At 44.6% G+C, this 12,404-nt stretch overlaps 1 protein-coding gene across 1 annotated transcript in view; it reads left to right on the forward strand.

Annotated features, from left to right (window-relative positions):
- PAN3 (poly(A) specific ribonuclease subunit PAN3) overlaps positions 1–12,404 on the forward strand; it is a gene marked incomplete at its 5' end in the record, with an annotated part of 126,740 nt that overhangs the window by 106,807 nt on the left and 7,529 nt on the right. Inside the window, 5 exons of the mRNA XM_042782952.1 lie at positions 714–879; positions 2,194–2,284; positions 6,576–6,715; positions 9,314–9,443; positions 10,314–10,378. Coding sequence (XP_042638886.1) covers positions 714–879; positions 2,194–2,284; positions 6,576–6,715; positions 9,314–9,443; positions 10,314–10,378 — 592 coding nt within the window. The remainder of the gene's footprint in view (positions 1–713; positions 880–2,193; positions 2,285–6,575; positions 6,716–9,313; positions 9,444–10,313; positions 10,379–12,404) is intronic.

Here is a 12,404-nt window from a genome sequence, read left to right on the forward strand (position 1 = left end):
GAAGTAGATCTCCAGGCCTTTCCTCCTAGTCCGTCTTCATCTGGAAGCTCCCTTGAAACCTGTTGAGCATCACAGCAACACGCCGGCCTCACTGACAGATGGGTGGTGGTGGTGCGTGAGGGGCACTGTCTGGGAATCGCCTTCCACGCAGGCGAGCGTTCTCCCACTGACCTGCTGCTGCCCCCAGAAATAACGGCAGAGACCAAATTTCCTCAGTCCACAGAAGGAATGCTTCTCACGACGTAGACTGGGGTTACCCACATTTTAATTAAAACACCGTTCTCTACACTCACTGTTTTTAATGAAAATGTGTATTTACTTGGTCCACACTTAAATATAAACTCGCCCTTTGAATCATTTTCTTTACTGCTCGAAAGTTCTAATGGCCGCAGCAGGGAGTGCTGCAATGGGCACTGGGCCGCTGCCAGCAGCGCAGAGGGAGTCATGAGCAGGAGACTGGCTGTGTCCCTTAAGGTCTTACTGCTGGAGCTAAGCTTTAAGAATATATGTATTGAAATACATATTTGTACACACACATATATAGCTGTAAATAGGCCATGCTATGAATACCCATGAGTTTTCTTTGTTAATTTTTAACAACTTTATCTTGTTTTTTGTTTTCTTAATTTTGGTTTAGATGTTTTGTGGCTGTTGTGTATATTTAGTTTATTACTTCCGTGAAGATGTCATCGTTACATGCATTTGTTCTGTAGGTCAGCATGACGGACCACTGCCCCGACAGCATGCTGGTTTATTGCCAGAGTCTCTCATCTGGGCCTATATCGTCCAGCTGAGTTCTGCCTTGCGTACCATCCACACGGCGGGCTTGGCCTGTCGAGTTATGGACCCAACGAAGATTCTGATAACTGGCAAGACAAGGTACTAGCATTTTGAGTTGTGGCTTCTTTATTCAGCATCTAATCTTTTACAGTTTAGTGAACAAAATATGATGACTTGTTTTAATTCTACCTTTTCATATACCCCATCCAGAAGACCTGCTGTGACTTGAATTCATGTGTAAGTTTAAAAAAAAAAAAAGTTGAATTTTTAATGAAATGCCTGCTTATTGGCCAAAATGCTTGGTTTGGGGCAGGGAATTGTGTGTGGCTCGGGTTGGTGGGATACTGATGTGTATCAGTACAACTCGTGTTTCTTTTCTGATGAAAATACATACAGCAAAATCCACTCCCATTACATGGTCTAGACACCGTCATCATGAGACAGTGGTCCCTTCCTCCCACGTGTCACCATTCTTGTTCTGTCTGTCCTAGTTGTTTCTCTTCCACTGACCTACTCTCCCTGCTCCCTCCCACCCCCTTTCTCATCTGGGCTTTAAAATAAAGCAGCTGACCGTTAGGTCTTACATTTTTTTTTTTTTAATAAATAACACAGTACTTAGGGGTGACAGTCTTTCATTCTTTGGACTAAACTGTTACTTCATTTAAAGGTGACATCAGGGGATAGTTTCAGTCCAAGTTTTGAAGAGCAACTCGGGGCCATAGACTCAGGGGCTTCTCCAGACTCAGTAGGTCCATTGAGTCTGGATTCTGTAAGAATTTGAAGTTGTGTTGCACACTTTTCTCCCTTTTCATTGAGATTTCTCTACTCTGTTGCTGATGAGAATGTTCAGTGGTGCATCTAGTTCTTCTGGTCTCAAGGTAGAGGACACAGTCGTCCATTCAGGTCTGGAGCCTTGGAGCACAGTTCCATCGGGAGTTCTTGGGTCACCTTGAGATCTTTTTAAATGCAGGTTTTTGGGCTTCACACCAGAGTTTCTCATTTGTTGGGTCTGGGGTGGAGCCGGTGAATTTGCGTTTCTAGAGAGTTCCCAGGCCACTCTCTGCTGGGTGGTTTGAGCCACACTGGTGAAGAGTTCTCTTACACAGAGCATGACTTCACCTGAGTTTTATTGGAGTTGCTGTAATTTCAAGAATCATGTTGGGAGCAAAGCATGGTGACCTCTAAACCTGGCCCAAGGTCCTCTGGGTTTGGGGCTTGGCTGTGATAGTTACTCTGTGTATGACCTTGAGCAAATTACTTCTTTTGTTTGACAATGATGTGACACAGATAGTATTAATATGTCATATTGTCTTTATTTCCCTTGTTCATAAAGTATTGAATTTCTGTTTGTATATAATCATTTAAAAAAATCTAATGTTAATCTCTTCTTTTTAAATTCTCTGGTCCTTAAAGGTTGCGAGTAAATTGTGTTGGAGTTTTTGATGTTTTAACATTTGATAACAGTCAGAATAATAACCCATTGGCATTAATGGCTCAATACCAGGTGAGTGAAAATTAGCATGGACACTTCTTAATCACTTAAAGCCTGATGTTTTAAAAGACAAACTGTATTAATTTTAAAGTATTCGGGATTTTTATTCTGGGCATCTTGCAGATTTTGGAAATGTGTTTCTGTAATTACTGTGATGAGCCTGTAGTTTATAATAAGCAGGATTGACAACCATCTCAGACTCTAGCTGTCTATAATGAAGCTCAGCGTATGTCATAGGAAGTCTCTCTGTCTCTACAGCGTGAGTGAATGGAAGCAGGTTAGCTGAGTGGATTACACTAAATGACATGTCACTCTTTGTCACTCTAGTGTGTTAGAAGCCACACCTCTTTCACTTCTAGAGCACTTGTCACGTTACAATCATGACATTTTAGAAATATTTTCAAAGGCATGTTAGTGGGTTGCTGTTTCTGAGTCATTGGGTCCTCTGATTCACCCCGCTATGCTCTCGGCTCTTCCTTAGGTCTCGGTTGTCTCACGTGATGAGGTAGAGAGGAGTCGGAGCCTGGCTCTGCAGCTTGCTCCTGCTTTGATGACTGTGCGGTCACCGTGGCTCTTTCCAGTAGACATGTCTGTCGTTCGGCGTGTGTTACAGTGCTTCACCACGTATTTTTGGGCGATATGCAGCTGTCATTTTAAGACAGTCTTAGGTCTTTTTGTGTAAGAATTTTTTGTTTCCTCTGAAAATTGAGATAAGGCAAAGGCAGAATGGCTTCATCACAGGAGGCTTTAAGGAAAACACATCTTCACATTGCCCTTGGCCTTTCAACTTTTGTATAAATCCCTGAAAAAAACTTTGAGTTCACTTTACTCTGAGATAAAATTTCAGGACAAACAGGGAAGAGAGGGCAGGATGAGAAGTTAGGTCGGTCTGGTTAGTGCTTCGTATTTCCATACAGGAGTAAATCCCTTCTGGTTACTGAATCACAAAACACTCGACTCCCAGGTTTTCTCGCAGACCTTCCCGGCCCCAGCCCCAGGCTGTCCTGGCCGGCAGCGCCATCTGGTGGACGCTACAGGGAAGCACCTGACTCTGTCCCCAGCCACTGCTGTCTTCTGCTTAAGGTCTCTAGTCCCTCTTCCTTACGCAACTAGGAAAGTTTCTTAGCAGCTCTCCTTCATATCTTCTGTTTTATGTTTACTGTTGGTCTCCAGTGGGTTCCGACTCACAGCAACCCTGTGGGATGGAGTACAGCGGCCCAGAGGGCTTCCAAGGCTGTCGATCTTTACGGAAACAAAGTCCAAACCAAACCCACTGCTGATTCTGAGTCACAGTGCCCCCAGAGGACAGGGTGGAACTGCCCCAGAGGGGTTCCAAGGCTGTGATCTTCCCGGAACACTGCCTCTTCTTTTTCCCGCAGAGCAGCTGGTAGGTTCAAACCCTCAACCTTCCAGTTGGCAGCTGAGTGCATAACCACTGTGCTGCCAAGGCTCTTTGTTTTATATTTAGAGCCCAACTAATTGGCTTTGATTATTTATTTAGTTCACAATCTTTGTGCTTCCAGAAGTAACCAATTGTAGTTGTTAAATTGCTAGTGATCTTCCTGTAGGCAGGAGGCTAGGATTCAATATTTGAGAGGAAATGAGACATTATTTAGAACCAGTGCCATCAGTCTCTGTTGCACCTGGAAACACCCCCCACCCACGTTACAGAAGACAAAGCAAAGGACACACCTCACAGCGCTGCCTCATTCTTCTCCCACCAGGATGCGTAGTTTTAAATTACTTGCTGGTTGTGTTTTTCTTTGCGTGTCACAGTGGTAGTATGTTTTACTTTCCTCTGCAAGTGTGGAGCTCTGGGGGCATAGTGCACAGTATTTCAGTTACATTATGAGTCCTGTAGTTATCCTGAACAATAAACTTTTGATTAGCAAAATAGGCCTTGAGTTCCACACCGCCAAATGGGGAAATAAACCTTAAATCAGGCTTGGAAACAGCTGCTTCGTAGGGCAGGAATCACCTTCCTTCCTCAACTCAGGCAACCTTCTGTCATTATCACTTGTCCTTTATTCTCAGAAGTAAAGGATATGTTAGGTTTCTTTTCGTGTATGTGTGTGCAAGTGTGCATGTGTACACACGTGTGTACATGTGCATGTGTGTATTTATGTGGGAGATTTTTCATACCACTCATTGTAAAATGTTGGGGAAAATTTGAGATTGTCCCCAGAGGGGTTAGTGTTTTTACAGAGACGAGGACCCCTGAGCAAGGCATTGTTTCTTGTAGTCTGTCTTTCACAGTCTGTTTCAGACATGTGGCTTTCAGTAGAGTGGACATAAGTAGAGCCATAGCTAGAAATCAAGAACTGTGAAAACCAGGAAGAAACTGACAGTGAATTGGGGGAAAACCTCCAGAATTCAACAAAGGGGGAGGAAAACCAGATGGAGGTAACAGCCACCTACCACATGGGAAAGCGCTGAGCTGGGAAATACCTGAGGAGAGTCGGGGAGCTTTTGTGGTGTCAGACCCTCTTAGTTACGCAGGACTCTCTTGTTAAAAGAAAAAAAAACAGAATTTAACTCCTGTTTATGTATTCTGTTTCCAAAAGTGGTTGTGTGTACCTAGCGCAGTGTCAGTTCAGCATGGGGCCGCGGGAGAATATTCCCGTTTGGAGGGCGGGGGGCTGCGTGCTGCTTAGCCAGCCGCCCGCCCGCAACAGCCTTCACCTGCTGTGCTGAGCATGCCGGGTGGCGGCGTCTGGGATCATGACAAGCATACAACTCTGTTGAGCCACATTTTCTGTGATTTCACGAATGTGACTTGGAGTTTCTGGCTGTGAGGAGTGACTGAGGGGAGTCCTTCCTGGGGTTAGTGGTAGTGTCCTCCAGTCATGGCCGCCCTGAGAGTGGCCTCCCTTGCCCTCTGGCCCCCTCTGTGCCACTGAGGCCACTGTGTCCTGGGAGGGAATCCTTGGCGTCTCCCGCCTCGATAGATTCAGGGTAGTGAGCTGGTCTGCTTTCCGCTGCTTTACAGGCTCTCATTCTCAAGGACCAGTCACGGCTTCTTAGTTTGGGAACTTTGTCAGGTTGTTGTTTTAATGACAGAGATTGCCTGTGTCTTCTGATTTAGGTAGATGCTGGGAAGGATCGCCAGATAGCGCTAAAATATTATTAGTGATGGCCTTGAAATAGCTAGCTAGTTGCCCAGCCACACCAGTAACAAAGCCCATACTATATCAGTGCTTCTCAAACGTGCCTGTTGGAATCTCTTGTGGGAGCTTTGAAAGTTCCCAACCCCTACATTTCACCCCTGACCAGTAAGGCCAGAACTGGGAGGGGAGGTGGCCGGTAAGCAATGCTTTCTGTGGTCAGGCTGCTGGTGATTTTAATGGCAAGGTTTGCCTGCAAATTCCTTACACTAACCCCTCCTCAGTAAACGGACAGGCGTTCCTGGTTCAGCCGAGAGCTCAGGTGCTGGGATAGTTGCAGAGGTCTTCTGTGGAAACTGCTGGCAATAACTGATATTACATCAACTCTGAAATCCTCACCCCTGCCCCGTTCACCTAGTCATGGGACGATTTATAACTGCCAGCCCAGTGGGGCCACTTGGGGTGGCACTTCCGTTTGCTGGCGTTGGGGTAGGTGATCCTCAGTTTAACCAACTGTGTTTTGAAAACTCTTTCAGAAAGGAAAGCCTCAGGATGCGAAACTTGGGGGAAACAAGGGGGGGGGGCGACGGGAATCAAGTGGTTAATGAATTCGAAAATGTGTTGAAATGCGCATTAGAATAGTCTCTGGCAACAAAGGTCGATGAGAGTCAATGGTGAAGTGCGCTCTAAAATCAGGTGGTGCTCCTAGCGTGTTCTCAGTGAGCTCGCTGTTTTCCCAGTGATTTTTCAAGCCCCCACTGTATCCGGGGAGCCCCGAGAGGTGCGAAGAGTGCAGATCCTAACTTGATGCCATCACTGTAAAACAAGAGTGTATGACCCCCCCTTTGATTGTGTGCAAGGAATCCCAGCTGTATTTCAAACAAACAAAACAGCTCTCACAAAGCTCACTTCCCCTAGGTTACATGTGCATTGCTCAGTGTTTCTTAAAGGCCGTTCTGGAACCTCCTTTCTCGGAATCACCTGGGTGTTTGACAGTGGCGGCCGGACCCGGTGGAGGGCTCATCAGCCGGCTCTTTATTAAGCTCCCGGGTGGCTCTGCTGAGCAGTGACATTGGAGATCCCCTCTGAGTTCTGCCCCTTCCTTACTCGCAGGGGAGCCCCCGTAGGCAGGAATGTCAGTGCAGTCGATGGTGCCTGTGAAATAAGAATTAAAAGTCATATTTATTCTTTCATGTCAGCAAGCAGATCTGATATCATTAGGAAAAGTTGTGTTGGCTTTGGCTTGCAACTCTTTGGCAGGAATTCAACGAGACAGTTTACAGAAAGCCATGGAACTGGTGACAATCAACTACTCCTCTGACCTGAAGAACCTGATTTTGTAAGTTGTTTTCTAGGGTGAGCTTCTGTTGGGAGCACTGGAGATGGGACAGGGGCTGGGTTCATTCTAAGCTTGGGTGTTGGTTTTGTTCCTGTGGGGCCTTTTACTGGTTAGTAGTTGAGTTCCTGATTATTTAAATTCAGGGAAAGCACAACGGTTTTCATTTCCTTATTCTCACTGCTAAGTCTGTGTGTTGGAGCAAGTGCACACATCAGGGTGTTGAAATCAGTTGTTGATGTTTTAAAAAAATTTGTTCCAAGGCCACTCTTTAGAGCTGTGTTGCCTAATAAGGTACGTACGAGCCACATGTGACACTTTAAGTTCAGATTTGTTAAAATTAAACACGATAGAAAATTAGGCTCCTCAGTTTCATGGCCTCGTTTGCAGAGTTCAGCAGCCACATGTGATACTGGCCACCTTGTTGGATAGCGCACAGCAAACATTTTTGTCATCTCAGAAAGTTCTGTTGGATCATGCCTCTCTATAGGATAAGGAGTAGCTTTGTGAAAGTGGCCATACGAACCCCCGGGCACAGCCCGTGCAGCCCGGTTCCATACTCCACTCAGACGCCCCTTCCAAGAACAGGCCTGGGGAGTACCCAGCCCAGTGCCAGAGGTTTTAGGGAATCCTTGGGTATGTGTTCACACTGACCATGGCTTAAAAGAGACCCACAGTGAACCCTTGTCACCATGGAGTGACTGTGCCCTACCCGAGACGGAGCCAGCACCGGGGGACTCAGAATGTGGGCAGCTTGACCTTCATTACAGTCAGGAGCTGTGTGAGAGAAGACACTAGGAGTCTTCTTTGTAAATGTCCCTGTTATGTTCTAGACACAGTGGGAGCTTCTTGATCCTTACCACCGGTCCCTTGGCTTCCAGCTGGTTTCCCTGTCTCACCCGGAGCCAGGGACGATCCAGTTTCTTTTTGGACCCACCCCAGAGTGTGGAATTGGAGCTGGGAGATGGGACTGCCTTCTGGGCCTGGTCACACTGACTCAGCGTCCTGTTGTGACAGAGCCCTGGAGGCCAGTGGTTACGGGTTCCTGTTAATGGTCAAAGATGAGTTAACTCCTAAATGGACAGGTTTCTTTCGTGCATGATCGATTGATCGTAGCAGTGACTCTGAGCGTTCCTTTTACAGTACCTAGGATGTCTCCAGTGATCTTAGGTTCTAACCTTCACATTATGCTTTTTTTTAAAAAGTGGGGCTAGAGGAGATCAGGGTGCTACATTGGCCATATGTTAATCATGACTGAAACTGAGCAATGGTGTATGGGTTCATTGTACTATTTTTTGCTACTTTTATATATGCTTGAAATTTTCTAGTAAAAAGTGCTTAAATCAAAAAGTCACATGATAATTATAGCCAAGAACTAACATTTATGGAGCAATCAGCTATGTGTGAGCTACTTGATAGGAATCCACTCACTCACTCACTGTCGTTGAGTCGGACCTGACTCATGGCGACCCCTCTTTGGGTTTCTGAGACAGTATTACTACGGAAGTAGATTGCCCAGTCGTCCTTCTGAGAAGTGGCTGGTGGGTTTGAACTGCCAGGCTTCTGGTTAGCAGTCAAGTGCCTTAGGCACTGTGTCACCAGAGCTCCTTGATATGAATTAATTCCCTTAATTCTGTTAAGTTAGGTACCATTATTAGCCCTGTTTTAGACATGGCAGGGCTGATGCACAGAGTGGTGCAGTAACTCACCCAAGTCAAACATCTCGTCATAACTTGTCATTGTTGTCACTTGCCATTGAGTCGATTCTGCCTCTGCAGCCCCATGTGTGCAGAGTAGAACTGCTCCCCAGAGGACGTCCAAGGCCACCACCTTTTAGAAACATCACCAGGCCTGTGTTCTCAGGTGCCTTTGGGTACGTTTGAACAGCCAGCCTTTTAGCTAGTAGTCAAACCCTTAACCGTTTGTGCCACCCAGGGAACCTTAAGTGTGAGTAGTTAGAAATATGTCTGTGGTTATAGGTAAGTAGCTCACACGTAGGTCATCCACGTGGATGCAGCTGGTCATTTCTTCCAGAGAGAATGCCTGCTCTGTGCAGTGCTGAGGAAACCCTGTACAATGTGAACAGAACTGCCTGTCTTCTGTAGCTTAACCTCATGGGGAGGAGGAACTCATAAACATGTAAACAACAAGATCTTTTCAGAATGTGATGACTCCTGTGAAGAAAAGAAGGCAGACTAATAAGGGTGGGGGCTGCCTTTATGAGGTGTCCCGCACCTCACTTTCCTGTCGGCAGAGGCTTCAAGGACTGAGGTCCATTGTATTCTAGTGGGGCCCTTTGAACTGAGTAATACTAGTTATTAAGATGCTCAAATTACTGTGAAAAAGAAGCCACCAGACTGGTTTCTGTTGATGGGTGAGAGAAGAGACAAACAGGGTTTGTACTGGCTCTCAGCCTTCTCCCGAGAAGAGAAATGTAATCATTAAGCTTTGAAACTAACTTGACTCATGTGAAAGAAAGGGTTTTCAAAACTGAGCATGCTCCCACGATGGTGGTGCAGCCCCTAGGTGTCTGTGGGCTCTGCTGGCTCCCCAGGTGCTGGTTTAGCTGTTGTGAAAGTGGCTCTCCTCTCTCTGGGTTAGGTATTTGTTGACTGACCAGAACAGGATGCGGAGCGTAAACGATATCATGCCCATGATTGGCGCTCGCTTTTATACCCAGCTGGATGCTGCTCAAATGAGAAATGATGTCATCGAGGAAGACCTCGCAAAGGTAAAGACCGTCGTTAACAGAGGGATGCCCCTTGGACCTGTGTGTATAGATACCAAACATAGTCAGTCAGCTTTGTGCTGCATCAAGGGGGTACTGGTTAAAAGACTGTTGGCACATATTTTAGTCCAAACTGAATGCTTGGTATTTAAATACCTTATATCCTTTGGACATTTATTTTTCTTCTTTCCATTCGTGGCTTTGCTACAGCCATGTGATAAAATCTTGATTTCTTTTCGTGTGAGTTACATATATTTATAGTTACTGAAAATGGCCAGCTGCATCACATTCTTGAGTACCACCATTGGTGTGTTTCAAAGTGTAAGCAAAAGGTGGGACACTATGTAAAAAAGATGGGGCTTATGGTCTGATCGAGGCTGGTAAAATCCCAAGACTGCAGCCCCTAGTCACCCTCAGGCCTGCAGTTGAAATCAATACCATGGCTTCCAGACAAATGTTAGACAGATAGGGTGAACATTGCCCCAGGTGGGCGCGCACTCCTTAGAACAGTCAGCCAGGGGAGATCAGAAGGCAGCATTTACACAGGGAGACAGTTCGGGGCAGGAGTGCATAGGACAGAAGGACACAGGGAAAAGGTAACCCCAGGGAGGAAGTGGGAAGAGAACTGTTACATGATGGGGATTGCAGTCAGTGTCCTGAAAGAAAATGCACATGAACTGCTATATGGACAGTGAATTTGCTCTGTCAACTTTTCACCCAAATCACAATTTTTTTTTGTTTTTTTAAAGGAGGGCCAATTGGGATGTATTATTTAAAGTTAATTTTGGTGTTGGACACCAATGTTGTATACTTCTGCTATTATATTCATTTAGCTGGATCATTAACATTCTCTTTCTTTAAAATGTTTTGTAGGAAGTTCAAAATGGAAGACTGTTTAGGCTTCTAGCAAAATTGGGAACAATCAATGAGAGGCCGGAGTAAGGATTTACAGTATTTTACACTGTTTTCAATGGCACCATCTTGAATAATGACAATGAGTATACTTTGTTCTTACTGATTTAATTGAAAAAAGTGAAATTCTTATGTGAAGTAACCTTAAGACTGTTGTTAGCCAGTAGGGTGCAGTTTGTCAGCCAGTGCCCTGGATGTGGCTGTCTTTGGATTTGACACTCATAAACACAAAGATGTACGTGTTAGAACCACTCTTCGAGTTTTATGACTGACACCACCTCTACCCTGTCTCTTTCTTGAAGCCTGGTCACACGAGTCGGCCATGGTTAGTGTAGAGTCCTTAGAAGTCTCTCTTTGTTGTGTATCTCTTAACTTCTATTAAAGCACCTGTTTTTTATGTCATGTCAATGGCAGTGAAAGGACATCACCATCTCCTAGTTTATCCTTCAGTTCTGCCTTGCTTGTAACCTAAAGTTCATCGTATCTTTGAGACACGTAAGCAGAGCTGATAGTCCTACCATGGAGCCACAAAACAGAAGATCGGTATCACAGCCCTAGTCATTGTCATGTCAGTTACAGTTCAGGAAGGTCACCTCTGTTGATAGAGATCATCACCACTGACGGAGAGCGTTTGTTGTTGTTGTTTGCCATAAAGTTCAAGTCCATTTGAGTCTTTCTTTAAAGCCAAAAGACTGAGTTGGAATTTTCCATAATACTTTTTCCAGATGAAGAGAACATAACCATATGTGTTGGCCCATATTTTGAAAACCCTTCTAGTTATTTGATCTAGTATTTTATCTGTAGTTAAAAATAATACTTGTAGTGGTGATTCTTGAATGTTTTCCCGATTTTTAATTCAGCTCATGGCTTTGTCCCGTGACAGACGGGCCTTTCTCTGTCACAGCCCCTCTCCAGTGTCAGCACCTCTTCACCAGTGACTCTTTAGTCAGACCTCTGCTCAGCATTGACTCTAGTGTGGTCCGTAAACATTGTTCAGAGCTGCACCACATAGGAAATCAGGATCCTGTTTCATTTGTATAGTTTATTTGTTTGGGTTTTTCTCTTTTTTTTTTGGTTTCATTTGCTTGTTGGTTAATAATTACCTTTTAGAGAAAGCTAAGCAAGTGTTTTGTTTTGTTAAAAAAAAAAAAAAAAAGCCTATCACTAATTTATTCCAAACTGTCTTCTGCAAGAGTTACGAAACATTTTTCAGTGTGGCCAAAAATTGGTAGCCTATCAGTTCCTTTTCTTCCCCTCCCTCCCTCCTCCCTTTAGAAAACTAGCCCATGGAGCCTCTATCCTCCTCTTCCCATCTGGGCTGCTTCCACCCTAAACCTGCTTTACACTTGTCCTTCAGAATGGGCATATCCTTGCACTGTTAGCCTGGGGGTTCACGTTGGCTCACTTTTTTGTTTGGTTACTTTTTCCCCCTTGTTTGGTCTTTGATTTAATGGAACACATCTGACCATAGCTTCCTGAGAAGGTGGAATTTTTTGAGTCTTTGCAAGTCTGAAAATAGTCTGCCTTCATAGTTTATAGATAGAATGACTGGGTATAAAATTTCAAATCATCCTTAGAAAACTTTTTGATTAATTAAGTTTTCCAAAAAGATTATATGTTGCTGTTGTTATGTGCCATTAAGTCAGACCCGACTCATAGTGACCCGTCCTTGGGTTTCCGAGGCGATACCACTATGGAAGTAGATTGCCCAACTTTCCTTCCAAAGAGTGGCTGGTGAGTTTGAACCACCAGCCTTCTGGTTAGCAGTCAAGTGCCTTAGGCACTACGCTACCAGAGCTCCTAAAAAGATTATATAGGAACAAATAATTTGAAAATTAGAAAAAGGTTAAAGTAAGGAAAATAAAATCTCTTTTATGCTTCTATTCCAAATCTGCCCAGTCCCCCCATCATTCTTCATTAGTTTCTTACATATCTTTCCAAAGTTACAAATGTAACTATATATTCTTAATTCCCCTCCTTCTTAATACCTAGAAATTGCAAGTCATACTCAGTGTTCTGTATATTGTTTTTTCTCATGTTGTTGTTGTTGTT

This window comes from Orycteropus afer, unplaced genomic scaffold, assembly GCF_000298275.1.
Source record: "Orycteropus afer afer isolate SDZICR_OR568_19922 unplaced genomic scaffold, OryAfe1.0 scaffold00540, whole genome shotgun sequence".
In the NCBI taxonomy this organism is placed as follows: domain Eukaryota; kingdom Metazoa; phylum Chordata; class Mammalia; order Tubulidentata; family Orycteropodidae; genus Orycteropus; species Orycteropus afer.